Source organism: Globicephala melas, chromosome 16 (assembly GCF_963455315.2).
Source record: "Globicephala melas chromosome 16, mGloMel1.2, whole genome shotgun sequence".
Lineage (NCBI taxonomy): Eukaryota > Metazoa > Chordata > Mammalia > Artiodactyla > Delphinidae > Globicephala > Globicephala melas.
In genome coordinates, this window is record NC_083329.1 from 44,941,415 (window position 1) to 44,968,722 (window position 27,308).

General features: G+C 51.0%; 1 protein-coding gene across 3 annotated transcripts; it reads left to right on the forward strand.

The window, feature by feature from the left end:
- The first annotated feature begins 2,378 nt into the window (after positions 1–2,378).
- TMEM72 (transmembrane protein 72) lies at positions 2,379–26,186 on the forward strand. 3 transcript variants are annotated; one of them, XM_060286170.1, is made up of 5 exons: positions 2,379–2,685; positions 14,430–14,500; positions 18,177–18,248; positions 19,844–19,983; positions 21,393–26,186. In XM_060286170.1, exons 4-5 carry the CDS (start codon positions 19,923–19,925, stop codon positions 21,869–21,871), a joined length of 540 nt encoding a protein of 179 aa, XP_060142153.1. In that variant the 5' UTR covers positions 2,379–2,685; positions 14,430–14,500; positions 18,177–18,248; positions 19,844–19,922; the 3' UTR covers positions 21,872–26,186. The 3 variants fall into 3 exon arrangements, with proteins under 3 accessions (XP_060142153.1, XP_030699872.2, XP_060142154.1); XM_030844012.2 differs by having other exon boundaries at positions 14,430–14,496; XM_060286171.1 differs by lacking the exons at positions 2,379–2,685; positions 19,844–19,983 and having other exon boundaries at positions 14,480–14,496.
- Positions 26,187–27,308: the final 1,122 nt, after the last annotated feature.

Sequence of the window (27,308 nt, forward strand, 5' to 3'; positions counted from 1 at the left end):
GTGGGGTCTCTAGCACTTTGCTTCTTAGGCACTGTAATCTGAGACTCCCTTTTTGTTATTCAGAGTACTTTTCCACACTCTTTATGCAGGTTCCTCAGCCCTGCTCGGTCCTTCCTTCTGTCCTGTCCCCTTCTCGGCCTTTCACAGGCTGCCTGGGCAGTCCCCCAATTTCCCCAGGAAACGCCCCTTCTCTTTTTCCTCTGGACCCATTTGCAACTGCAAGGTCAGACTTGGATGTCTGGGAGCTTCTCTGCCTTCTCAGTCAGCTTCTATTTTAAGGTCTCTGGCCCCTGGCTCCTGGCAATATTTTCTCTGAATTCTGAAAGGTCTAATCGGGCCCAGCCAGATTTCTCCTTTCCCCGTGGAGCTCCACAGATCACTGAATCGTAGTAAGAGGGGTCATAAACTCTGCCAGAGTCTTCTTTGCAGTTTCTTGAAAAAGGGCCCTCTCTGGGGTTCCTCCACATTTTACCCTTATGACAGGCCCTACACCCCCTCCTCTTCCATCCCTCTTAGGGTGCAACCCCGGTGAAGCAAGGGGACCCTCAGGGATGGAAGAACATTCCTAATGCTCAGCCCCTGTAGTTCTCAGTCTCTCCCAACCTAAGCCCAGTGCACAAAAAAAGAGCTTCCCAAGAGAAAGGCTGTGGAGAGAAATGGAGCTTACGTCAACCGGCTTACCAGCAAGGAACAGGTGAATTTAGCCAGCTCCGTAAGGACATCGGGTGCCCGGTACTGCTGGTTATGCCATTCACCTCATCTCCTCAACACCAGATAGCGGCCCACCCCAACACCGGCATATCCAAAGGGAGAGAGCGCAGCCCGTCCTCGGGCCGCATGTTAAAAGTCAGAGACGCTTTCCCAGCAGCACAGCAGTACCTGCCCCTTCCAGGCTCTTTGATCGGAATTGGGTTACACGCTTATTCCTAAACCAAAGTTGCTAGGAAGGAGAAGCTGTAACCAGGACCAGCGGGCTGAACAGACCCCGCCAACGAAGGCCTGGAAGGACACCATGTCTCCTGAGCACGGAGGGGCCAGGTTTACAGCATAGTCAGCTGCTTTAGCAAGGAAGAAGCCAGGTGTGCTGTGGGGCACCCAGAGCTTCCCACGGAGCTCAGGAAGAACAGGTGCCTGAAGGACGTGAGCCACAGGCTGCTGACCCCAGGCCCCAGCACCTCCACCTGTGCAATTCAGCCTGTGTCACAGAGGCTCAGGTACCAGCATTGGGGGAGAGGTGCGAGAGTGTCAAGACCTGTCGAAATTGGGAAGTTTGGAGTTGATGAACATAGTCTGCTATTAAACTCAGTCAGCTAACCAAAGAAATAAACACATACGTCAAATCATACATTTTTAAACTTGATCTTAAAGATCACGTGAACACAGAAGTTCTTAAACTCATGCAACGCAGGAAAATTAGTAGTCTTTCTGGAACACTATGAAATCTTGATCAAATTCATCAATCAAATTAAAATAATTTAACGGCAAAGAATATTTATTATATGAGGGCTTACGCATGCTCAACAAAGAAAAAAGCAAAATGGACCATGCCTGAGTTTTCTATTATTAGAATTTAGTTTGGAATTTTTTTCTCCTCCTTTGGTTGTTTTTGATGTCTACCCCATATGACCAGAGGCATAAAAATTCCAGAAAAATGCCTGGGAGGAAAACTAAAACTTGTTATAATTCAATCCCTTGTGTCAGTTAGTAAAGTAAGAATTAGTAAAAGCCCACCATTGTCCAATTTTAGAGGATAGGCTTCTTGGAGCAGCTCTCAGAACGTGCTTTGAGAACCACCAATCCAACCAAATCTGCTCATTTGTTTTCTGCAAAAGTTACTAAGGCTCACGCATATCTTTGGATTTCCCCAAGGTCACCTAGTTAATTGTTGACATAGCAACTCACCTCCCAAAGATTATAGTAATTTCCCACATCACATGTCACGGATGCATGTCAGGGATAAAGAAAAGTCCGTGTGTGGCACTGGGCCTGAGCTAAGCATGTCTGGTCAGACTCCAAATCTGCCACAGACTTGGAAGCTTTCTAATCCACCTAAATACAGCAGAATAGAGGCTTGGAACTCATTTCAAAAGTTGTTTCTGCTGGTGATTTAAAGACACATCCCTCTCTCCCATACACACACAAACACAAACCTGCATGTACACTGGGCCCTCCAGACACTGACTCTCAGACCCTGAAGGCCTCAGGTCCAGATGCGACTTTCTCTGCGCCTTTCTGCTACCCAGTAGGGCACGGCCTGGGCTGACTCCTTGGCTGGCTCCCCCCTCCCAGCCAGAAACAGTTAATTGTCAGCTCCACGCTGCCTCTAGCCCAGCCCTGATCTGCCTGATCTCAGACAGCCACGCTGGGGCCGCAGCAGCTCCAGACCAGGCCCCGGCTGCGTGGAGCAGTGGGGACATTCTTCCAAGGTAATGATTAAGCCGAGCACCTGGCAAGCTGGGAAAGTGAGCCCTATTCACACCTCGGCCAGGCTGAGGTGGCCTGGACTGGTTTGGCAAGAGCCCGGAGCTGGTAGCCACAGCCTCCCGCTGCACACAGGCCACCTGGAGCATCTCGGGCCAGAGCTTCTGCTGCCTGCCTTTCTGGGACCCTGCACCATGAAACTGCAGGTGTTCTGGACAGGGCTGGAATACACCTGTCGTCTCCTGGGCATCACCACTGCTGCAGGTAGGAACCCACCCCTCAGCTTCGGTCCCCTGTGTACTGGGCACAGCAGACAGGACTGTCCAAGGGGTGGGAGCCGGCCAGCGAGGGATGGGAAGAAACACCTGGCCACATATTCGTCACTTTCTTTCCCCAAACCCCAGAAACACTGCTCTTCAAGGCAGCAGCAGGTGCAGTGGAGAGAGCCTGGGGCTGGGATCCAGGGGTCTGGTACAGAATCTCTGCTTGGCAACCCACCATCCCTGTGACCTTGGGAACCCTCAGCATCGTCATCTGTGAAATGAGTTGAAAGCGTCTGCCCCACCTCCTTGGGGGCTGTTGTGAGGTGGAGGTGGGAGCTGAAGGTGAAGGTGTAAAGGGCTGGGCAAATGTAAGAATCGGCTGCCTCACTGCACAGTCAAGGGTCACTGGAGTGCATCTTGTTTTCTTCGAACCACAGCCCCACTTCATGGAGAGAGAATTCCCAGCACACGGGGCAGGCTGAGCTAGAGAGCTGGACACAGAGATCCCAGGCTTCCCTTAAAACACCGAGGGTTTGTGGGGAGAAATGGTTCCCCGTGCTGGACTGCTGTTCCTCACCCAGCCTGATCCGGGGGCTGCTCGACTTGCTGGGAAGACAGATGGTTACAGTAGTACCTGCACAGCTGTGACCCTGAGCCCTGCCTGCTCACTTCCCCAGCTCGGACCCGGACCCTAGCCCGAGCCCCGCACGTGGCCAGGATCTGTGTTGGGGAGGTGAGCAGGCAGCATTCTGAGCCGTGGCTCTGGCCCCCACTGTCCCCTGGGGACAGAGAAGAGACACCCACTGCCGATCAAGTCCTTGCCCACCATTACACACAATCTTACGAATGGGTCTTGGAAAATGGGAAATGGCTCCCAGCTCAGACCCAAACAGTGCTGGTTCCTACTCCAGCCCTGCTGCTCACCAATGTGTGACATTGGGAGAGCCACCTGGGCCCTCTGGGATCATGCTTTCTAATCTTTATGATAGAGATAACTGAGTCTGCTAGCCAGGTGTTTTGGAGAGTCGAGGATGCATGAACTGAGCATAGCTAAGTAGAACTGAGGATGTAAACCTTTTGGGAGAAGCCCCAGGACATACTTCAGAGCTCAGTGGGGATCTGTGTCATTCCCTGGGTTCAGGGCCAGCTTCACTGCTATGCTGGCCAGTAGGCTCTTCTAGCAATTAGCCCTGACTTGGCACAGGGAGGCCTGCTGTCAATGGTCTAATACCACCCCTCCTGTTACAAGAAGGAGTACCTAAGTTCAAATAGGGGCAGTGACCTTGCCCAAGGTCATGCTACAGGTCAGAGAGATAGCCGGCCTGGAACCCTGATGGCTGTTTTTGTTTTTTGGTTTTTTGTTTTTTTGTTTTTTTTGCGGTACGCGGGTCTCTCACTGTTGTAGCCTCTCCCGTTGCGGAGCACAGGCTCTGGACGCGCAGGCTCAGCGGCCATGGCTCACGGGCCCAGCCGCTCCGCAGCATGTGGGATCTTCCTGGACCGGGGCACAAACCCGTGTCCCCTGCATCGGCAGGCGGACTCTCAACCACTGCGCCACCAGGGAAGCCCTGATGGCTGGATTTTTAAAAAGGCCAGGACTCTGCCCAAAGAGCTCCTTCTTCCCAGGGCAGGAAGCCCCATCCAGTGGGCACCAGGACGGGTCTGGAATTGCTCTGCTGAGGGCCCTGAGTAAATGAACGAGTAGGGGAGCCAGGTCCAGCCTCCATCAGAACCACCTTGTCACCTACATGAGCTCCAAGGTCCCTAAATGCCCATCCTGGGGAAGGGAAGCTAACCCTCAGTAGGGTTTCTGTGTCTGTGTCTGGGGTTTGAGTCCTCATCTACCACCGTTGAGCTTGACTACACCCTGCCCTCCTCTATGCCTTGGTTTCTAAATATGTAAAATGCACCCCTTTCATCTGTCAGAAATCACAGTGACACTTCCCCCTGCCACGCTCTGCCCAGAGGGGAGACCTGGCTCCTGTCGGGAAGCTGTTTTAAGAGGTATATAAACTTTTAATGGATTAGCTACAGGCAGTTTAAAAGTCCAATTTATCCCAGCCAGTGGAAGGGTCTGCAGCCACACACACACACACACACACACACACACACACACACACACACGCTACACACACAAACTTCTCTGAACTACAGCCCTTATCTCTGTGCAGAGGGCCACTGTTAATGCAGAAGACGGTCCTCTCCCTTGATCTTGATATAGGATCCAGGCTAAATATAGGCCGCTATATTGCCTTCTAATGGCCAGGCTTTCCAATAATTGTGTTTGGGCTTTCTAGAGTGCTGGGAGCAGGTGGGAAGCTAGAAAGAGGGGCTTTAGTCATCTTGGGAAACTCTCGAGTTTCTTTCAGCGTCACTGAACTGCTGGCCTATTTCCAATGTGTAAGATTTGCAAATTCCTTATTCTCTTAAGCCTCTTTTTTGTTGAAATCCTCTGTTAAGAAGTCCAGACCTCATTTATAGGGGCATTGCTGCTAGAGAGGAAATCAGACTTGAGACAGAGGCTGTCACTTTGCAGAAACTCTGGGAGACCTAAGGTAGCCCTGGTCTGCCTGTGGGGAGGAGTGTGGGATGCCTAGAAACTAGGAAAAGCGTGTGACCCAAGGTCACCCAGAGTGTCACCTGCAGGGACCAGGCAGCTCCTGATCCAGCAGCCCCTTCCTGGTTTCCCTTTCCCTCTGCAGATGGATCTGAGGCTGTCAGCAGCTCTAAAGGCGCCAGGACCTGGGGACATGCACCAGGATGGCAAGGCCCAGCGGCTGTGGCCGAAGCACAGCTCACCTCTTCCTCCCCATTCAGCCCTTTTAAATGAAGCTTCATTAGGATGTCCAGTGGTCCCAGGGGTCATTGCTGTCCCACCCCCATGACCAGCCCCACACCATGAGTGGGCGCAGACAGAGCATTGCCACCGCCAAAGAAGGGTAAACAGGCCTTGCAGATTGCCCCCGGGCAGAAGTGTTTTGAAAATTAGAAAATGAGGCAATTCTCTCCCTTTGAAGTCGTAAGCTTCCCAGGTCATCACAGACCCACGCCTCCTTATTTGACTTACACTTGGCTGGTGTCATTCAGTTGTATCCCCTGCCTGGCCATGGAAGGCATCGGGTGTCCCTCTGTTGCTGAGATGTGGCACCAGGAACCACCCAAAGAAAAGACACAACTGGGGAACTGCACTGGAACAGACTGGAAGCACTGCACACCTGCCAGTAAACATGCCGGATCCCTACGTGCCCATCCCTCCAGCAGGTTCTCACTGTGTCCACCTGAAGACAGGGTCATGACATCCGAGTCAGAGACTCAGGCCCCAGGGGAGGCTCAACCCTGTGTTTCATTCTCATTAACTGTCAGGAGGGGGGCACCTGGGAAAATGGGTTTCAACTGAGATGGGAGCGCTGAGGCTCAGGGCGCACTTCCTCCATAAAATTAGAAAGGGGCCTATCCAGCGAGGTTGGTCCCCGTCCTGTGCTTGGAAGGCAGGATTGGCTTCCCTTTGCACCTCTGCTTTCCTCCTTATCCCCCAGAGTGAATCTCCATGAACTTCCTCCCCAGTCCTCAGCCCCTGCCCCAAGCCTGCAGAGAGAGGGTGGGAAGAGCTCCCTGTGTCAGTGTAGATGCCACACCTTGAAGGCCCTCCAGATCTGGGCTGGGGTACGGAGGGAGGTGAGGAGATTCATTTCCCTGGGCCTTGACCCTGGAGAGAAAGCCCTCTCCTCACTGCTGTGTCCTTGCACAAGGACAGGCCTGGGCTTCCCGCAAAGAGGAACTGCTGAGGAAATGTCTCTGGGCCCTGTGGGGAGGCCTCTCAACTTTCCTCAGAGCAAAACTCACTCAAGCTTCTCGGGGGCGTTTTTTCACTCTTCCAGCCTCTGCTCTTGATGTAACAGCTGCTCATGAACATTATTACCTGAGTATCTATCGTGACCCTAGCTCAGGGCTACATGTTTTAAATGAAGTATTTCGTTTCATCCTCATAACTACCCTTTATTTTTTTAACATTTTTATTGGAGTATAATTGCTTTACAATGGTGTGTTAGTTTCTGCTTTACAACAAAGTGAATCAGTTATACATATACACATGTTCCCATATCTCTTCCCTCTTACGTCTCCCTCCCTCCCTCCCACCCTCCCTATCCCACCCCTGTAGGTGGTCACAAAGCACCCAGCTGATCTCCCTGTGCTATGCGGCTGCTTCCCACTAGCTATCTACCTTACGTTTGGCAGTGTATATATGTCCATGCCACTCTCTCACTTCGTCCCAGCTTGCCCTTCCCCCTCCCCATATCCTCAAGTCCGTTCTCCAGTAGGTCTGTGTCTTTATTCCCATCTTACCCCTAGGTTCTTCATGACCTTTTTTTTTTTTATAACTACCCTTTGAAGCACCATCACACTCATCCTCGTCCCCATTGCACTTGCGGGGGAACTGAGGGCTGGTTGGTGAAGTACCTGGTTCAAAGTCTCACGCTCAGGAAGTAAAGAGGCAAGATTTCCATTGATGACTATCTACTCCTGAGACCCTACTCTTCATCAGCACGCCTTCCGCCTAAATCAGGCCAAAGGACGTGTCTTTCTATGTCTTGGCGAAATGATGGGATGCAGAATGCAAGACGCACAGAGGGTACCAAAGAGGCTGGCTGAGGCCACCCTATCTGTCTAGTGCCCCCACCATCGGTCAGTCCTGACCATGCACAGCCTCAGGCAGGTGAGGCCATGGTGAGAGTGGACATAGTTACACTGAAGCAAAGGAGGGATTGACCAGACACTTCCTAAATCTAAAGACACTGATATTCTTCTTATCTGCAATATTATATGATCTTTTCTTATTGAATGAAATTTCTTTAAATTCTAGAGTGCTTTACAACTTTCAAAAGTTTCACACACATGATTTCATATAATCCCATAATAACCCTTTTTTTTCCTTTCCCCCTACTCCTATATTGCCCTTCTCCCCTTCCATCTCCCCACTGGTAACCACTAGTTTGTTCTCTAAAGCTGTAAAGTCACTGATATTTGATCCAACTGCTAATTCTCTGTCTGTGAATGATTGCCAAGCATGCTTTGACTGGCACCACCACGACCATCTCCAGCCAAACCCACACCTGGACCTCATCTGGGGACAGACAAATCTGCACAAATTTCCAGAAGGAATTATCGCAGTAGGACCTTCCATGTATGGGTCCAGAGGTACATGACTGACAACTTGCTGTAAAGCCATTATCTTGCTGCAGCCCTACCAGTACCTGTGAGGGCCGAGTGCTGAGCTAAATCCCATTTTACAGATGAGGAAACTGAGGCTCAGAATGTTTAGGTAGTTTGGGAGAAGTTACACAGCCAGTAAACAGCAGATCTGGTGTTGGAGCCCCAGTCTGCCCACTCACAGGGCAGTGATGCAGCGGAACATCTGAGGGCTGTCGGCACACAGCTCCCAAGAGAAGGGCACCACTCAGCCAATGAGGACAGGAGCCGGGCTTCAGACAAAGCCATTTTAAGCAAGTCCTGCTTGCCAGAAATCAATTACTTTCGATCAACCTGGGATCACTTAGGAGTTTTGCTTTGTTCCAGGTTTTTGACCCATTCACCTCTTCTCTACATAAAGGACAGAGCCACATTCCTGACAGCCCCATTCCTTGCCACATTCCATTCAAATGCAGGCTTATTAATATAGTCTAGGATAAAAGAAGCATTTAAACCCAGATGTTCTCATTATTATTTAAAGAGTACAACAAATGCATTGTTTGACTTTAGCCCCATTCAAAGCCTTCAAAAGAAAAAAGAGAGAGAATGCTTCTGAGGCAATCGTCTTGGGCCTTCCTTGCTAATTTCCAGCCTTCTTAAATGTATATCTCAGTGACCACCTCCTGCCACCTCAGGAAGCTTCGTGCGCTCCAACACGTCCACAGGTGGGTTTATTACCAGGCAAGAACGAATTGTTTTCAGATCCTGTGAGTGGATGTGGACTGTTTTCCAGTCTGATTGTCCCAATGGGCAAATGAAATACCCCCACCTTAGTTCCACCCTCTTACCACTGCAAGATAATATAATTTACTTCAAGCAGTTCTTTCTTTACTTATTTGTGCCTGTGTCCTCCTTCTTAGATTTAGAACAAAAAATCTGGATCTCCACCTAGGATTCATTTATCTGACAAACATTGGCTGAGCCCCCACTTTGTGCAATGTAGACACATAGATTAGGATGGTATGACCTCTAACCTAGAGGAGCGCATGAGGTGACCAGGGAGACAAGCTAGTAAATACATATTGCAGTGCCAAACACTGCAGCCTAGTGTTTGAGAGGGTGAATTTGTGTCCTTCTCTACCACTTAGTAGATGTGTGACCTTAGGCATGTCAGCTAATCACTTTAAATGTCAGTTTTCTCATCTATGAAATGGGAATAACAAGTGCATCTGAGCTCTGGGAACGTGAGCATTCAATGAAACAATGACTAAAGCAGCAAACTTCATGGCACCTAGATTCTCACTCAGCGCTGGTTAATTTTAGACGAACGTGCAGGACACAGGGATGGCACAGTGTGAGTAATGAGACCTTCTTGCAGGATGGAAAAAGAAGAAAGATCAGAGGAAAGGAACAAGCTAACATATGACCCTGGAGGCTGGAAGGGGAGGAAGGGGCTAGACTATGAAAGGTCTTAACGCTGAGTAACATTTTTCTTCACATTTTGTGCTTGGGTCATTAAGATCATCCCACAGCACATTAGTTATTTCTGCATCACATGTAGTGATGAAACCAGAAGAAAGATGGTAGCCTCATTTAATTTTTCATGGGCTGACAGTTCTTTTAAGATTTTTCTTTAGCTCTGTGCAACCATCTGAAGAGGGCTGTTATCAAAAAAGAATGTAGTCAGGAACAAATGGCTGATGCTGGGGAGATGGAGCCCTCCTGGGGCTTTCCCCTGAGCCTTCCTAGCTTGCCATAGGCTAGGTAAAGGTCGGATAAAGAAACATGTAGAGACATGGATGGACCTAGAGACTGTCATACAGAGTGAAGTAAGTCAGAAAGAGAAAAACAAACACCGTATATTAACGCATATATGTGGAATCTGAAAAAAATGAGTATAGATGGTCTCATTTACAAAGCAGAAATAGAGACACAGATGTGGAGAACAAACGTATGGATACCAAGGGGGAAAAGGAGAGGGAGTGGGAAGAATTGGAAGATTGGGATTGACATATACACACTCTTGATACTATGTATAAAATAGACTGCTAATGAGAACCTACTGTATAGCACGGGGAACTCTACTCAGTGCTCTGTGGTGACCTAAATAAGAAGGAAATCCAAAAAAGAGGGCATATATGTACACATATAGCTGATTCACTTTGCTGTACAGTATACACTAACACGATATTGTAAAGCAACTATACTCCAATAAAAAAAAAAAAAAGAAAGAAAGAAACATGGTATGTGTAGCATGGAGAGAGACCATTTGGAGGCACGGTCATTGTTTTCTAGTGCCGGGAAAGCTGCCATGTGGAGGAGTGAGCAGATACATTCTCTTTAAATGCAAGAAAGAATAAGAATCAAATACTTCAGCCAAATACTGTGACCTGAAATCAAGACCTAGAAGAAATTTCCCCTTGTGGGTCTCTGCAAGAAGGATGCTGTTCTGCCTGAGGGTCAATATCCTCGATGGCATCAGCAAAGGTCTGCAGAGTCCCTCCACGTAAACGATGTCATCAGCAAAAGGTGGTGTATTGGCCCAGATGGTTTCATAACCTTGAATTTTATAACCTTGAAGGAAGAAATAATATCTATGCCACACATCCTTTCCAGAAACTTGAAAAGGAGGGAGTACTTCTCAAGTCATTCTATGAACTATCATTATAGTGATACCAAAACTAGAAAAAGGCATGATGAGAAAAGAAAACTATAGACTAAGACCCCTCATCAACATAAATGTAAAAATTCTAAAAGTTCTGACAAATCAAATTAAAATATATAAAAATATAATATACATAACCAAGTACAGTTTATCCCAGAAATGTAAGGTTGCTTTAATATTCCAAAATCAATTTATGTAATTGACCATATTAACAAACTAAAAACGAAAAGCTATATTATTATCTAAATAGGTACAGTGTTTCCCTGGGAGTGGACGGAAGCATTGGAAGGTAAGATTACAAGGATATAAGGGAACTTTTGGGGTGATAAATATGTTCAGTATCTTGACTGGAGTGATGGTTTCCCTGGTACACACATGTCAATACTTACCAAACTGCACATTTTAAATATGTGCAGTTTGTTGCATGTCAATTATACCTCAGTAAAGCTGTTTTTAACAGTGGATGTGTCAGTTATCTACTGCCAGAATAATGCTGTGTAACAACTGCAAAACCTTAGTGGCATAGAGTAATAAGCTTCTATCATTCACACATCTGGGCGAGTAGGTTAGGCATCTCTGCTGACGTAGGCTGGGTGTACTCACCTATCTGAGGGTCAGACAGCTGTTGGTTTGTCTAGACTGGCCTTGGCTGGGATGATAAGGTCCCTTGTGCTCCAGCAGGCTGGCCTGGCCATGTGCCCATGATAATGGCAGAGGCATGAGAAAGCAGGTCCAGTTCACAAGCCCGTTTCCCATCTGTGCTTGCCTGGTACCTGATAACATCCTGTTGTCCAAAGCAAGTCACATTGCTGAGCCCAGATTCAAGGGAAGCGGGAACAGACTTCTCTTCAGTGCAAGGGACTGCAAAGTCATATAACAAAGGGTGTGGATACCAAGGGGGTGAAGGCTTGCAGGGCCATCATTGCAATCTATCACAGGCACTTTGGCCAATCTACAAGGCCAAACAAATTAGTCCTCTTGGATGGTCTACTATAGTCGATAGTAGAGAATCCAGTAGAGAATGAGGACTCTCTCACCTTCAGGAAATTCTCTCTAAGCAGGTTTGTGAGTGGGTTGGAGGGCACTGAGGGCCACCCTATACTCTAAATTCTCTTCTAACTGAATATCTAGAATTTTCTTCTATAAAATCTTGGCCTTTTCTCATAGCGTCTCTGAACCCTGGCTCATAGGTGTCCCCTGAATGGTTCTCAACACACTGGTAAACTTCCCTGCCAGGCTTAGCATCTGCCACAACTTCCCCTGAGTTAAGAAACCTGCAGCTACTACTTTATTGTCTCATTGGATTCTTAGCAACTAGTTCCAACTAGTTGTATGGGCCACGTGACATCTATGAACACAGATCCCAGGTTTTCAGACCTGTTTTTTTCCTCCAATCCAAGCAACAACTCTAGGAGATACAACGAATTCTCCCCATTCCACAGATGGTAAACCCAGCTCAGATGAATTAAGTACTTATCCACCATTACCCACACAGAACTGGGATTTCAACCCAGCTCTCTCTTTTCCCTATTGTTATTCTCATTTTTTAACTGCAAACTGCCTCTAGAGTGTTCCTGAAATGCCCCTTTGACTATTGACCCTCTGTTTCCATCAAAAGACGTCAAAATAGCATTCCATATGCCAAAGAGGAGCAAATCAGGAAAAGGGGTTGAGTTCCCAAGACCCCTTCTTGCCATCTGCTGGTCATCGTCAGAATCCCATGTAAATCTACAAAGATTACGAGGTGGATGAAGGTCCTGCCTCGCCCCAGAAGGGAACAATCACAAGCAACAGCCTTGAGCAGAAGACCCCTTCCCCGGGCCCTGGGTGGGAAGACACTTCCCCGGGCTGGACTGGATTCTTATACAAAAGATTGGTGATTTCACTGAGCACCGGTGATGTGCTTGGCATTAATTAATTTACTGAATCCTCAGAGAGATTGGCTCAGCTATTAACTGGCAAACGGGAGACCGAAATGCAGGACCTGACCTAGGCATCCATGATTGGTTTGTTTGTTTCTTTGTTTTACTTATACTCCCTGTGCCTCAGTTTCCTCTTCTGTAAAGTGAGGGTAACAGTACTTTCACATAGGACTGCTATGATGATTACATAAGTTACTAAATGCTTAGTGCTGGGAACAGGACAGGAGACACAGTGAAAACTAAATACATGAATATTTGCCTGCATAACACACACACACACACACACACACACACACACACACACACACAGGTCGATAGTGGAGACCAGGAAATGGCCCATCGCCTGGAGCCAGAAGGCTCAAGTTTGCTCTGTCGGTCCTTTGTTTTCTAGATGTGTCCTTGGGGGAACTATACAAGGTAACTGAGCCTCATTTCCGTCCCTATGAAATGGGGAGTATAGAACTCCCTGTGCTGCGGGGCTGCTGTGAGGAACCAGGACACGTGTGACCGTTGTGTATCAGCCACTGAGTGCTCCACAGGTCACATTAACACTGCAGAGGGGAGTGAGGCTGTGTGGCATCCCTGACTCCTCACCTGGGACAAGCCAGCAAGTGGCTGGGACCTGAAGAGGACAGTGTCCTCCACCGCCCTGGCCCATAAGCACGGGGAGTGCTGGAACCCCCATCGCTAAGAATACATAGGCACCCCCTTCCTCGATGGAAGAGCTCTGTCCCCTTCTTCCTGAAGTACTTCCGCATCCCCCCACGAAGGGAGGGGAGGAGGTGCTGGCACCCGAGTGAACGGCTCCACCCTGCATTTCAGGAGACAGCATTTCCGCAGTGGGCAAAGGGCTCCGGTCACCTGAGCATGGGTGCTTACACAGAGAATCCGCCAGGGAAAAGAGGAGGCATCAGGCCCAGGGAAGCAGCCCCCCGCACGGCAGAGATGAAGGGCCACACACGGGCAGCCGAGAACAGAAGCTCAGTCCCGCCATCTTTGACTCTCTGGGAGGCAGACGAGCTAAAGTCACACTGTTCGGCAAATACCAGCGTGGGTCGTCAGAGCCCAGAGAGAGAAACGTAGGGTGCGTGGGCTGTAATCAGTTAGGGCCAGAAAGAGGTCTGAGGGGTGGGTCACCACGGCGGGAGGAACATCTGCGTGCTGTCCGTGGAGCGTTTCCATCAGCGGGGGGATGGGTCAGGGCTGCGGCTGGTTGGGTGAAGCCCTGAGAGTCAGGAGACAGCCAGGACCCAGCAAGTCCACACACGTGGGTCCAAGATGGATTTACACGTACAAATGCAAGGTCAGGTACTTGAGCACAGACACCAACTGCCAGGAAGAGACGGGCAGAAAGATGAGGCTGAGCCGCATCTCGTATCCCAGCAAAACCCCAGGGGCTTAATCCGCCCTGGGTCCAAAGTGATGAACCAGGAGTGCGTGATGCAGCCGCCAAGCCAGCAAGTGAAAACGAGGGCACGGAAAGAGCAAGAACCATGATCTGGGCAAAGGGAACACAGGTGGGGGCAGGTCCCATGGCCAAGCTCTAGGGCCCAGAAACACAGCCCACACGGGCCTACAGGATGGTAAGGGCCCTTGAAGCCGCTGCATGTGGAGGACACCGGTGGAGCCCAGGGCTTGGTGGCCTGTCAGTGTGGGCTGTTTCAGGGGCACTAAAGGGTGGCAGCATGACCAACGTGGACAGAGAAGGACAGGCATCTGCTCTGGGAAGACTGGATTAAAAGGCCTCTGGGGTGCTGCATGAAACCCCTCCGGTTTCCAGAGACCAATCCTGAAGCCTCCTTGCTCCCTTGCACCTTCCCAGCTACAGCTCCCTGTGTCACATGGAGAGGAGCCTTCCCTGGTCCCCAGTCCCCAGGAGAGGGCTCACTCCATGTCCAAGGAGCCTGCACAAGGCAGTGCCGTGGCTGGAGCACCTGGGCCCACTCTTCCCTCCTCTTCTTCTCCCCTTAGTGTTGATCGGCGTGGGCACTGAGACCTTCCTCCAGGGACAGTTTAAAAGCCTGGCTTTCTACCTGCTGTGAGTATGTGTGCATGTGCCCTCCCTGCCTGTAGGTTCTGTTCCAGCTCACCCCAAGTCCATCTGCTGAGACTCCCCCACAGCATCCCCCCATCCCACACGAGCTCCATTCCGTCCCAAAGGTGAAAGGAGTAGAGGTGGCTTCTGGAATATCCCTTTGTTGGGAAGGACTTTAGCCAGATCATCTTGTAAATCAACCAATTAGCATCCCATCCATCCATCCATCCACCCATCCATCCATACATCTATCCATCCATCCATCTCTTCAATCATGTCTTTATTCAGAAAACAATAACCAAGCTCTTGTTTTAAAGATTGGGGAATCAGTTCAAAGGACTATCTATTTGAGCTCCTCTACATGCCAAGCAGTTAAATGTTTTATTTACCTTATGTCCTTTACCTTTGACAGCATTACAGAAGAAGTGCATATAGTCCGTTTTGCAGATTAAAAAAAAAAAAAAATTCAGAGGGAGTAAGCAGCTCAGCCCACATCACCAAGCCCATGAACAGCAGGGCCCAGATTCATCCACCTGGGTCCCTTTAAGTGTCTCAGCCTCTGTCCTTTCTCCTCTGCCAGCTGCCTCTACAGACGGCCCCTAGTGGGAAAAAGATCGCTGTGCAGTGGTATCCCAGAGGGATGAGGAGAGCCTGGGGTCCCTGCGGGCTCTACAGCCCAGCTTCTCAGCAGCTCCATCCTAAGGGAGCCTTGGCCTGCCTGCAGGGTCACCAGGCTGCATCCTCTGCCCCCCACCTCCTCCCCTCCATACCCACCCTCATCACGGTGGCCTGGTCTATGTCCTAAGGAGCCCTCCTGCCCCAGGGAGCCTCTTTGGTTTGCTACATGGATCACACCCCATCCACAACCCTGTTCCACCCTTCTGGCCCATCTCCACACTGCCACCTAGAAACCTGGTCCCTCTGTCCACCTTCAAGGGATCCCAGAGCCTCCAGCCCACACTCCTTTGCCATCTTCTGGCCTCCACCTTATTTCTTGTCACTCAACTTACACCCCAGGAGCTTCTGTCTTCTTCTCAGACTCACCCACATCACCTCCCCTCTAAGCCAGTGCTCCATCCTGTAGAGCACACGAGTGCCTTCCCAGCCACTCCGGCATTCCCAAAGCCTGTCATTCCTCCCTGCATTTCACCCTGGGAAGCCTCCCCGAGCCTGGAGCCCCTGCTGGCGGGAAGGGGCTTCTCCTTGCTTCGAAGGGCCTCCACATCTTACTGAGCCTGTGCCTGGCCACGGTGCACTGTCTGCCTCGAATCCAGAAGCAGGGCGGGCCTTCCTCCTCTCCACATGGCTGCCTAGTTCACGCACAAACATCCACTTCGGGTAAGAGGTGGAGGGTATTATCCTACGGAACAGTCCAGATCCATGGCTGGTTAATGCAGACTGTTTTCTACCCAGAACCCTGCCTCTTCCTGACTGCTCCGTCCCTGTCCTGAGGGGACACTCTGCCCATCTGGTCACTCTGTGGTCCAGTCCTAGACGATGTTTCTTCCACCTTCATGACCCCTGCCCCTTACTGTAAACCAGTCTATGTTCTCCACCCATGCCCTGCTCTTACCCCTTGGGATGGGCACCCATTGCCCACCTGGCCCATCCCTCCTGCTACTCACACCCCACTCACTCCGCAAGGGACACCCAAAGGCCCAAATGTCCCTCCCTCCTCTTTTCACTCCTTCTTCCACTTAACCTCCTCCCATACTCACAATCTCCCCCACCCCTGCAGATCTCAGAGTCCTGCCACTGTGTTCTCTCCGTCTACTGGAGCATCTCCCCATAAGACTGTCACTTCCTGCTCTGTGTCACCAGGGCCAAGCAGGGGTCATGGCCGCGAGTAGGCACCAGTAGGAGCTGACCTGTCATTTGTTTTCTCCGGGCTTTTCTCCACTTCTCCTCTACCCCTGCTGCCTCCTGTCTTCCTCCTTCCAAAAAGACCCCTCAGCACCTTCCTCACACTTACCCACAAACGGTGGCTGAAGGGTGCACATGGGTAGCATGGAACCCTGAGCAGAGGCCTTCGTGTGTAGGATGTTGCTACAAGGGCAGGGCTCTCTGCTTGGATTCACTGCCTCATCTGAGTGGCCCAGCATCCCTGGCCTCAAGAGGCACAGCCTCTGTAGCACCAGTTGGGAAGTCTGAATGAGCCACTCTATTCCCAAAGCCTCAGTTTCCCCCTCTGCTCCAGGACATAGAAAAAGGCAATGTCACTTGTTTATCAAAGCACATGCTCTGGGGCTTCCCTGGTGGCGCAGTGGTTGAGAGTCCGCCTGCCGATGCAGGGGACACGGGTTTGTGCCCCGGTCCAGAAAGATCCCACATGCCGCGGAGCGGCTGGGCCCGTGAGCCATGGGCGCTGAGCCTGCGTGTCCGGAGCCTGTGCTCCGCAACGGGAGAGGCCACAACAGTGGGAGTCCCGCGTACCTCAAAAAAAAAAAAAAACACATGCTCTGGTGCGCTTGGTAGGCATACAGACTCTGCAGTCTGAGTGCTGGGTTCGAATCTTGGCCCACTACTGATCAGCTATGTGACCATAAGCAAGGGGCTTGAGCTTCCTGTGCCTCAGTTTCCCCAGCTGTAAACTGAGGGTAATCACAGTGATTTAACAAAAATCATTAAATGAATTGGTATTTGTAAAGCCCTTAGAAATGTACGTCATGTATTCATTATGTAAATTAATTATTACCATTTAAAAGCTGAGGAGAAAGAGCTAGGCAGATACTGGGAGGCACAGAGAAAGTGGGAGAAGGTAGAGATTAAGTACTAAATGGTCAGAGAGAGAAAGAGAGAAATAACTAACATTGTCAAACGGACAAGAGAAGAAAGGGGGAGACCTCCAAGAGGCACTAGCCTGTGCAAAGGCCATGTGGCACCTAACAGCTTCATGTAGGGCTTTCAAAGGCGTGCTAAGAAATTTCATTTCTATAGGCCAGTGAGACACTCCAATAAAAAATGTAAGTTCCCCTCCAAAGATTCTGATATATACAGTCTGGGGCTGGTCCAGGAATCTCCAGGAGATTCTGACTGGAGGATCCCCAGACCACACTTGAAGCAGAGGAGCCTTTGAAGCAGTCTGGATGCGGAGGTGTATCAGATTCAGAAGGAGCCCTCGGGCAGCTTGGTGGTGATAGATTGGAGGAACAGAGGCCAAGAGGTGAGGGTCAGGGAGTCAGGGAAGCCAAAAGGGGAAGCTGGTATAAGGATTCAGGGGGCAGTGTCCAATTCAGGCAGTACAGGTGAGACCAGAAAGAATGGGAGTGATTCTCAGGCTGTCTAAGGAACACAGTCAGCCCCTGCTGGTGACTGTTTGGATGATGAGAAGACAAGGGACCCAGCTTTAACCAGCAGTCGGTGTCAGCCCTGGCGACACTGGGTAGAAGGATGTGCCTGCCGGTGTCCAAGCAACAGTTTAGGGGACAAGTTTGTCTCCGCTGCTGGCCTGCAGCTCCCTCCCCTATCTCTGGGCCCCGGCCCAGCCCAACCCAGCACAGGCCCTGGCGTCCAGGCAGCATCTGGTGCATGTTGACTGGGTGACAAGATTAGGTCAAGAAACTCCTGGTCAGTTGTTCGGCTACACAGAGGCCCAGGAGGCCAAGGCGCTGGGAGAAGACAGCCGAGGGAAGTGAAGGGAGGGTCAGAGGGTACCCGGCCTCCCTCACCTGCCTCCGCCACAGGTTTACAGGAGCCGCCGTCTCCGTGAGTGAAGGGGCCTACTTCGTGGCTCAGCTGCTGGCCATCTGCTTCCAGTAAGTAGCCTCCAGAGCGGCCCCACTCCCACCCCCAGCCCCAGACACTCCCAGATGCCTCCACCCATGAGACCACGACCCGGTAGATGTTCTGCTCCCGAAGCAGCCACAGACAGGTTCTCTCTGGACCCTGCCGCGAGCCCCAGCCTGGACATGGGCTCAGGCTCGTGGAGCTCAGTGGTCCCCTTTTCCCTTCTCACAACCAGGGAGCGGACTGACTCATCCATTCAGGGCCTGACCCCACCCAGAGTCCCCCAACAGAGTCCATCCCCATCCTCAACCAGTCACTGTACCCCCCGTCTGAGTCATCTACCACGGGGCGACTACCTCGCGGAAAGCCAGCTTGGAGCAGCCAGGGCTGGGTTTGAGAACTGACTCTGCCTCCTGCTGGGACCCAGGGACAAGTCAGGGCCTGCCTCCATGCCTGTTTGTGAGGCAGGAATGCAGATTTTTCAGAATCTTGGGAAACCACATGGCCACAGAGGCCTATACCTCTGCCCAGTCATGCTCCGTTCATGGAAGCTGTCATCAGGGTGGCCAAGGACTGACCCCTGGCCACAGTTCTCAGAATCTAGACAGTTGGGTCTCTAGGTGGTCAGCTAAAAAGCCAGGCTTCAAATCCAGCTGTCCTGGCATCGTGCAAGGCCGCCCTGAAGGAGCAGGCCTCCCCCATTTCTGCTGAATGTCACTGCTAAAGGACCTTTGCAATTTCTCAGGGCAGGGCAGGGAGGTGCCCCGGGCCTGAAGGGGCATTTTACGGTCTCTGGAGTCCCTCCACTCCCAGCCAGGGTTTGTTACAAAATAATGACCACCAGAGGGCACCAATGAGCCATGGCCGCAGAATGTGGGAGGAGGGCTGTGCTCTGGTCCAACACGTCATCCGCCAGCCCACACCACTCCCCCAAAGCCAGACTGGGCAGGAGGCGGTGTGCAGAGCCCCGCTCCAAGCCAATTCAGAGGATGAAGGAGATGGACCTAAAGGCAAACACTTTCCTCCTTTGCAGCCTGGAGATAGCTCCCCTAAGGAAAACTGCCCAGCATCAGGCCTCTGCCAGGCCCACGTGTGGTCCTTGCATGTCAGTTAACAGAGAAGCCCCCTTGGGACAATGCCATCTCATGCCTAGCCAAGGCTCCTTTGAGTAGGGTGCAGCTGGATTCCAGCCCTCTCACCCATGTGGCCAGGCCCTTTGTGCAGTGCACAACCCTTACAACTGTCCCAGCCAGGTGTCTCCTGTGCTGCACACTTTCTGCACTACACTGTGGACTTCCCAGTGTGCCCCTGAGTCTCCTACTCTTCTCCCCACTGCCTTTGCAGCATCCTGAGAGCATTTACCTTCCTCCCCCCTGGGCCAAACAGGCACGTCTGGGCTGCATTTCACAAAATTGCTGGAGACCCTCTGGAAAGGCTCAGGCAAGGCCCCTAACGGTGGAACCCACAGTGAGGTCTTCAGCCCCTGGGGGTGTTCAACCAGAGGCCACTGCAGGGAACATGGTCATAATAGGACCCAATCCCAGACTCTGATGGCTTTATATATTGCTGGGGCTTTCCTGGGTCGCTGCCTACTCCCTGCCAATCCTGGACTTCCTCCCCCCAGGTGTCAGCCAGGGTCCCTGGCCTACAGAGCAAGGGAGAAGGCCCACTGGCTGGGCTGCTTCCAGAGGTTCCTGGCCTACATGCTGCTCTCTGTGGCCTGCTTCCTCCACCCTGTCCTGGTCTGGCACGTGACCATCCCAGGTAGGAGCTCCAGGAGGTAGTGGAGGCAGGCAGCCCCCACTGCAGGTAGGCTCTGAGCAGAAGGGGCTGCATCCCGCTCTCATGGACCTGCAGTGATGCTGGCTCCAGGGCCCCACTAGCCCCTCTGCCCTTTCTAGCATGAATCATAGGGATGAGGAACTGATCAAGTGGTAGGAAAGTCCCAAGAAGTGCATCTTTCCTATAGGCGTCCAGAGGCTCTACCCACAAGAGCGAGCTGACCTTTTCTCCAATGCTTGTATGTGGTCTGAACGTTCAGAGGGAGCAAGATAGTCACTTCTCCATCCAAACCCTTCTGTGCCTCCTTAGCACCTACCCCTTCAAGTCCAAACTCCTCAGCCTGGTTTGAAAGGCACACCAAATGGGATCCCCAAAGACCCTTGCAACTCCATCTTCTTCTCCCACCCCATTCGCCCTGCTCGTCAGCCCAGGTTCTGATCTCAGAAGCCAGCACTTGATGCTTCCACCTCCTGAGCTTGGACAATGATTTTTTCTGCTAGGACCCTTCTCCCTTCTCCTTAGCTGTGAAAACTGCTCCCCTCCTCACAGCCCATCTAAAAGTGCCAGGAAGCAGACCGCCCTTGGAGATGAGGTGGAAAGGTGGAGCCTCCTCTTCCTTCCTGCTGTTTCTCTTAAAGTACCTGTCGTGGCCTCTCAGGGACACCCCGTGCAGCCTTCACTCCTGAGCAGGACTCAGCTCTGCCGAGGCCACAGCAAGCCACGGCCCCCCACTCCTTAGAGAGCGTGAGATGCATGGGAGGCCCTGGCCCTGGCAGGCGGGACAGCCACCTTCACCCCTTCCTCTGGAAGACAGAGGGGCCTCTGGCCTGGAGGCTGCATGAGGGGCCAGGAGGGGAGCCAACACTGTGCCAGCTGTACCCACAGGGATTTGCCATTTCCTCCATGTTTGTAGGGCAGCGGGCGGTAAAGCGGGATCTCCCCACTCCTGGGAATGGAGGGAAGCCCAGTTCAGCAGTTGGGCCCAGTATCCAGCATAGAGTCCAGGTGTGTCGAAAGCATTGCAGGTCCAGCCCCAACAAGCCGCCCCTGAGAGGGAGGCTGAGCGTGGTGATGGGAGGACAGGCGGGCAGCACCAGGATCGGCTGTCAGCAAGAAGGGGGCCTGGGGCACAGGGTCTCCTGGCTAACTGTCAGGGTGAGGGCCCCAGCACAGCACTGGCCCCACTGACATCCCCCGGCCAGGCACCAGGCCTGCCACACGGGTCTGATGTGGGTCTCTGAGGACAAGTCAGGCGTGAGGGCTGCAGCACTGGGGACCTGAGTGTGGCCACACAGGCGTGCCGCAGTGGCCCTCTGGGACGGTGGGCGTGGACAGCCTCTGGCTTTTCTCCAGGACTCGTCCAGCATCCTGACCTCCCAGATCTCTTCCAGGCTCTATGCTCATCATCACTGGCCTGGCCTACTTCCTGCTGAGCAAGCGGAAAAAGAGAAAAGCTGCCGCAGAGGTGCTGGCCCCCCCAGAGCAGTACACGGACCCCTCTGGCAGCGCCGTGAGCACCACCGGCTCTGGGGACACCGAGCAAACGTACACCTTCCATGGGGCCCTCAAGGAGGGGCCTGGCTCCCTCTTCATCCACATGAAGAGCATCCTGAAAGGGACCAGGAAGCCCAACGCCCTCCAGCACCCAGATGCCCTGATGGAGCTGACTCTGGAGCCAGCTGACCCACTGGCCAAGAAGAAGCAGGTGCACTTTGAGGACAGTACGGTCAGAATGATCCCGGACCTGACCGAAGACCTGAACGATGGGGACAGCGAGCCAGAGGAGGTCACCTCTGATACCGCCCCCATCATCCCTCCCCCCGAGGCCCCACTCTTCCTATCTTCCCTCGCGGGCACCAGCCTCTTCTGAGCTGCTTGTTCCAGGCTGGGGGATGATCAGCAAGGGGTCTGTATAGATAGACAGCCCTGCCTGGAATTTCCTGATGTCCAGGGGCCCTGCGGGGAGCTCGGGGTCTTCACAGGTCAGTTCTTCAATGGCTGACCAGACATCCCCACGGTAGCTGGGCCTCTGGGACCATCGAGCGACACGACAGGTCCTGCGGAGACCTTGAGGGTGGCTCCAAAGAAGCTCGCACTGCCTCGAACCCTCACAAGTTTCTCTCTCCCAGACATGGAGCGGAGAAATCCTTGTGCTTTCCCCGAAGGAGAACATCGTTCCCACTTCACACAAGGCTGCGTCAGTCCAGAAGCCCTGGGGCTTCTCTTGCTCCTGACACAGGACCCAGCACTCAGCAAGGACTCACGGCCCATCTCATCTCTGATGTAACATTTCAGCTCTGAAAGGCCAGGGATGCTCTGGCAGCTTACACGTCTCAGAGGCAGGTGTAGACTACAGCTACGGGTCCTGAACTCCAACCGAGATGGTTCAGGACGGGAGCAGGGAGAAAAGGCAAGGCTGCGAGCCCTCAGGACGGGAGCAGCGCCGAGCAGTGGGCCGAATTCTCTGCGCGCTCTGGGGCTGGCGCCGGGCAGCAGGAGTCACAGAGCGACTTGAGACAATGCGGCTCTGTGCTCACTGCAGGGAGGGCCAGGCCAGATGAGCAATGCTCGTTCCAGAAGCATCGCTGAGGGCTCCCTACATCCTCACTACATGGGCTCTCAAGATTCCAAGTAGATGATGTAAACTGAAAGAGACTGAAATCTGACAGTCCTCAGCCGTGAATGCCAACACACAGGACAAGGCGCCTGCTGTATGCAGGGACCGCAGAGGCGGTGCCCTGGAGACTCACACAGCACGGAGACATCGCTCTGCCCTGCTTGGTGACTGTCGGGAGGATAGGTGAGAGATCTATATTTGTTGAAAATGGGAGAGAAGGAAGGAAGAGATGGGAAAAGAGGGAAGACAGGAAAGTGGGCAGGCAGCAGGCTAGGTTTCTGCCACGGGACCACGGAAGTGACAGTTAACCCAGAATGAACAAAGAAAGATGAATCAGATACTCAGTGAAGGATGTGCAATATATATTTCTACAAAGTGTTCTGTGGTCCATGGGATCGTTACAAGGCAGAGCAGACACATTATTCTTCACAGGCAATCTTAATTAATGAGAAATTACAATGCTTCTTCATTCGTGCGTGTGAGCAAACACCAGGGTTCTGTAGAGCAAAACTTAGAGCACATGCTTTAAGGTCTAGATTAGAAACGTGTGCTCATTCTTGTACACTTTTCAACATTCCCTACAAGTTACTTTGCAAATGTATGGAAATAGCCAAGCAGAAGCTTGTATCAGTTTGGTGCCTAAATGCAGCAGGTATCCCAAACAGGTAGACTCCTCCCTGCAATAACCCAGTTCTTCTGTAAAACCAAGTGAGAAAAGACATTCTCACAAGCCTTCAGAGGTGGAAGCAATAGCGCTGTTTCTTTAGCCGCCGCCGAGGAGGAAGTTCAGGGGCTGAGAGTCACAGCTGGGGGAGGATGAGTAATATGGAACATGGGTCTGGGTAGGCGGGGATGGTACCTGATTCCGAATGGGCCAGGTGTCCCAGGCTGGCCTGCAGTGCACAGAAGGAGTCCCACGTGGGGAGGAGCCAGGGTCCCCACCTGTCACGTGGAGAGGAGGATACGATGGGCACAGACATCCTCATGGCACAGGCCTCTGGGGAACCCAACGGTCCTGCCCCATTCTCAGCCCGAGTCAGCAGAGCTGGATAGGTGAGTAGGCTGCAGGAAGCAAACTGAGAAGCATAATGTCTGAGCTTTCAGACCCCATTTAATAAACACCTCTGCTATAGCAGCGTTTGGGATGTGTCTTAGAGGTGAGGCGGGCATTGGGAGTTCTGGGTGATATGCGTGTGATTCTGAGACATCTAGGCTTCCTGGTGGCTGCCATCAGTTAAGGGAGTCTGCTGGGTATGCTGCATTAGAGGCTGAGGTGATTATGAGCTTACCTAGGTTAACAAAGTAAAGCTCTTCCACACTCTTATTGCTGACCCCACCCCCTCCCCCGAAAAAAGGGTCTGGGTGAGATCATTCAAGAGACCAGAGCCCTCATCTCTGTCAGTGGACCAGGCAAGAAAGTGGCACCTTCCTCAAAAGCAGGCGACTACCACGTGTCTCCATTTGATTCTCAGCCCAAGACGCTACAACCACATCCTTAGCTACTGCTGTCTCTGCAAACGTGTAATGACACCCATCCTTGCTGAGAAACACAGACTAGAAGGGCTGACCTTGTTGTAGCCCGCCTTCCTTTGTCAGCAGAAGGCAGAGCAGATGTTGCGTAGTCGTAGAACAGAGCTATTGGAAGTAGAGCCCTGGGCTGGGGATCGTTAAATCTGCCCTTAACACGTTGATTGACCTGGGCCAAGCCCCTTCACTTCTCTGGTTTCAGGCTCCCCTAGTAAGTGGGAATAACAACACTTCTCTCAGGATGGGTGCAATGAGTCCTCCAAGAAAGATGGGGAAAGTGCTTTTCAGATTACAAATCACCCAAGTCGGTGTGAGCGCATGTTCCTATTGCTGTGGGGACCTCTCAGTGAGGAAACCCCAAAGTAAGGAAACAGAAAACATCACCAAGGCTTATCTCCAGGGCAAGGCCAATGCGGGTCTCAAATCCAGATCCCAGGGCTCGAGCCTGGAAAGGGTGTAGGTACCACCCTCCAGCTTAGAGAGCCATAGTGGACCGCCAGTCACGGGGAGCCACGCCCTGGCGGGTCACCCAGTGTTCCAATCTCTCTCCCACCAGTCCGAAAGGATCTTTTTAGTTTTTAAAATAACTTGGTTGAGATATAATTCAAGTACCATAAAATTCACCAAAGTGTATAATTGAATGTCCTTTATTATATTCATGATCGACCTCACCACAATCTAAGATCACAACATTTTCATCGCCCCTAAGAAAAGCCTGTTACCCATTAGCAATTATTCCCCACTCCAATCCACTCCTATGCTAAGCAACCACTAATCTACTTTCTGTCTTTATAGATTTTCCTATTCTGGACATTTCATGTCAATCGAATCCTGTATTGTAATATGTGGTCTTTGTGACTTGCTTTATTCACTTAGCATAAAGTTCTCAAGGTTCACCCGTGTTGTAACATGTATCTTTATTTTATTCCTTTTCATGGTTGTATAATAGTCAATTATATGGTTATACTACTTGTGTTTATCTATTCATCTGTTGATGGACGTTTGGGTTGTTTCCATTTTGTGCCTATCATGAATAATGCTGCTATGAACATTTTCATGTACAAGTTTCTGGGTGGACATATATAGTCATTTCCTTGATATCTACTTCGGGGTTGAATTGCTTGGTCAAGTGGTAAATCGGTGTTTACCTTCTTAAGAAACCGCCAGTTTTCCGAAGGGGCTGCACCATTTACCATCAACAGTGTATGAGGGTTCTGATTTCTTCACATCTTCACCAACATTTGTTATTGTCTGACTTTTTTATTATACTCATTCATTAATTATGGTTTTGATATGCATTTCCCTAATGACTAACGGTTTGGGGCAACCTTTCATGTAATTATTGACCATTTATATATCTTGAGAAATGTCCATTCAAATGCTTTGCCCTTTTAAAAAAATTGGTTTATTTGCCCTTCTATTTTGAATTGTAAGGGTTTTTAACATATTCTGGATACTAGACTTTTACCAGTTACATTATTTGCAAATATTTTCTCCCATTCTATGGGTTGCCTCTTCACTTTCTTGATAGAGTCCTTTGAAGCCTTTTCTCTTTCTTGCCTGATTTCCCTAGCTACCACCACCAGTACAACAGTGAATAGAACAAGAGCAGATATCCTTATCTTGTTCCTGATTCTTGGGGAAAGCATTCTTTCACCATTGAATACGATGATACCTAGGTGTTTTGTAGATGTCCTCATGAGGTTGAGGAAGTTTCTTTCTATTTCCACATTGTTGAGTGATCCTATCACGAAAGGTTATTCGATTTGTCAAATGCTTGGGGCAAAACTGTAATGTAAAGTGAACGCTGGAGGGAGAGGGAGCCCCCATGTTATTAGCCATCCCTGCCCAGAGTGGAGTGCCTGGAATAATTTCCAAGAGATAGAGCTGAGAGGGAATACGGGAAGGGGTAGTGGTTCAAGCGCCATATACCCTCCCTGTTCTCACCAAGATTTAGTAGATTTTCTTGAATGAATTTTTCTCTGTTTGCTACATGCCCTTAGGACAATTTCCAGAGATTTGAAATAATTGATACTTTTAATTTCCTCCAGTTAAACAGTTGGTTTGCAGGGAGAGTGTCCCCCCAGCTCCTTGCACTGCCAGTCCAGAAGTCTTGCTCCTAATTTTTTGTGCCATGACCATGAAGAAATGGGATGCATTGATGAGAACTTTGACCATCAAGTGCACAAGATGTAGGCTGGAGCCCTAGATCTGCTTTTCACCAGCTATGTGGCCAGAGCTCGTGTAACCCTTCTGAGCCTCCACTTCTCCATTTGTAAAAAAGAAATAATAAAAGTACCTACCTCCAAGAATTGACTGAGAGTCAAATATTATGTTGTCAGTGAAGTAAAGCACCTGGTTGCTGGCAGGGGCTCAGTAAGCATCAGCTCCCTGGCCCTCCTGGTCCTTGAGTGCTCCCTTCTTGGAATGCGGGTGCCTACAGCCATTCTGGAAGCGTTTGCCAGCTCCTTTCTGCAGGCTGCATGTTATTGTCTCGAAGTCCCACCTACCCTTTCAGCTCAGCCTAGAGCCAAAACCTTGCCAATGGTATATATGTCCCGGGAACACACTTGAGCCTCTTTTCCTGGTGTTCTACCCCATTCCACACCTCACTGATCTCTCAAAGGAAACATACTATTTGATATATCCAAATAGGAGAACCTCTTGCACCATCCCCTGCCTGCACAAAATTTCAAGCTTTCTCTGCAAACTGGTCAGTCATCCAGCCTGCACCTTCCCCTCAAAACCCTGGGATAAGCTGGAGATTAGAGCTGCCATCCTGTCGATGGCAGGAAAAACTACTGCTCTTGGGAAACAAAGAGGGCCTGTCCCCATTGGCTGGCTAGGGGCTGCCCCCATGAGATCTGCCTGGCTGGTTATTTTATCGTCGTCTGGAGAAGAAGGAAAAACTGGTAAGTCAAGACCTTTGCACAGGAGAGAAGTGGAATTCAGAGAAGCCAAGTTTCATTTCAGTGGAACATTATGTTGTGAGTTTCACATTATGATAAGGGTGAAGACACTTTATAAAAAGAAGCTTCCAGGAGGCCAGGAGAATGGTCCCACTGGGCTCTGCTTAGATTTGGGGCCTTGGGTCATTCCTCATATGTAACGTGAGAGAATGAGGTCATCTCTAAGGGTTCTGCCAGCTCCAAGCCTCAGGGAT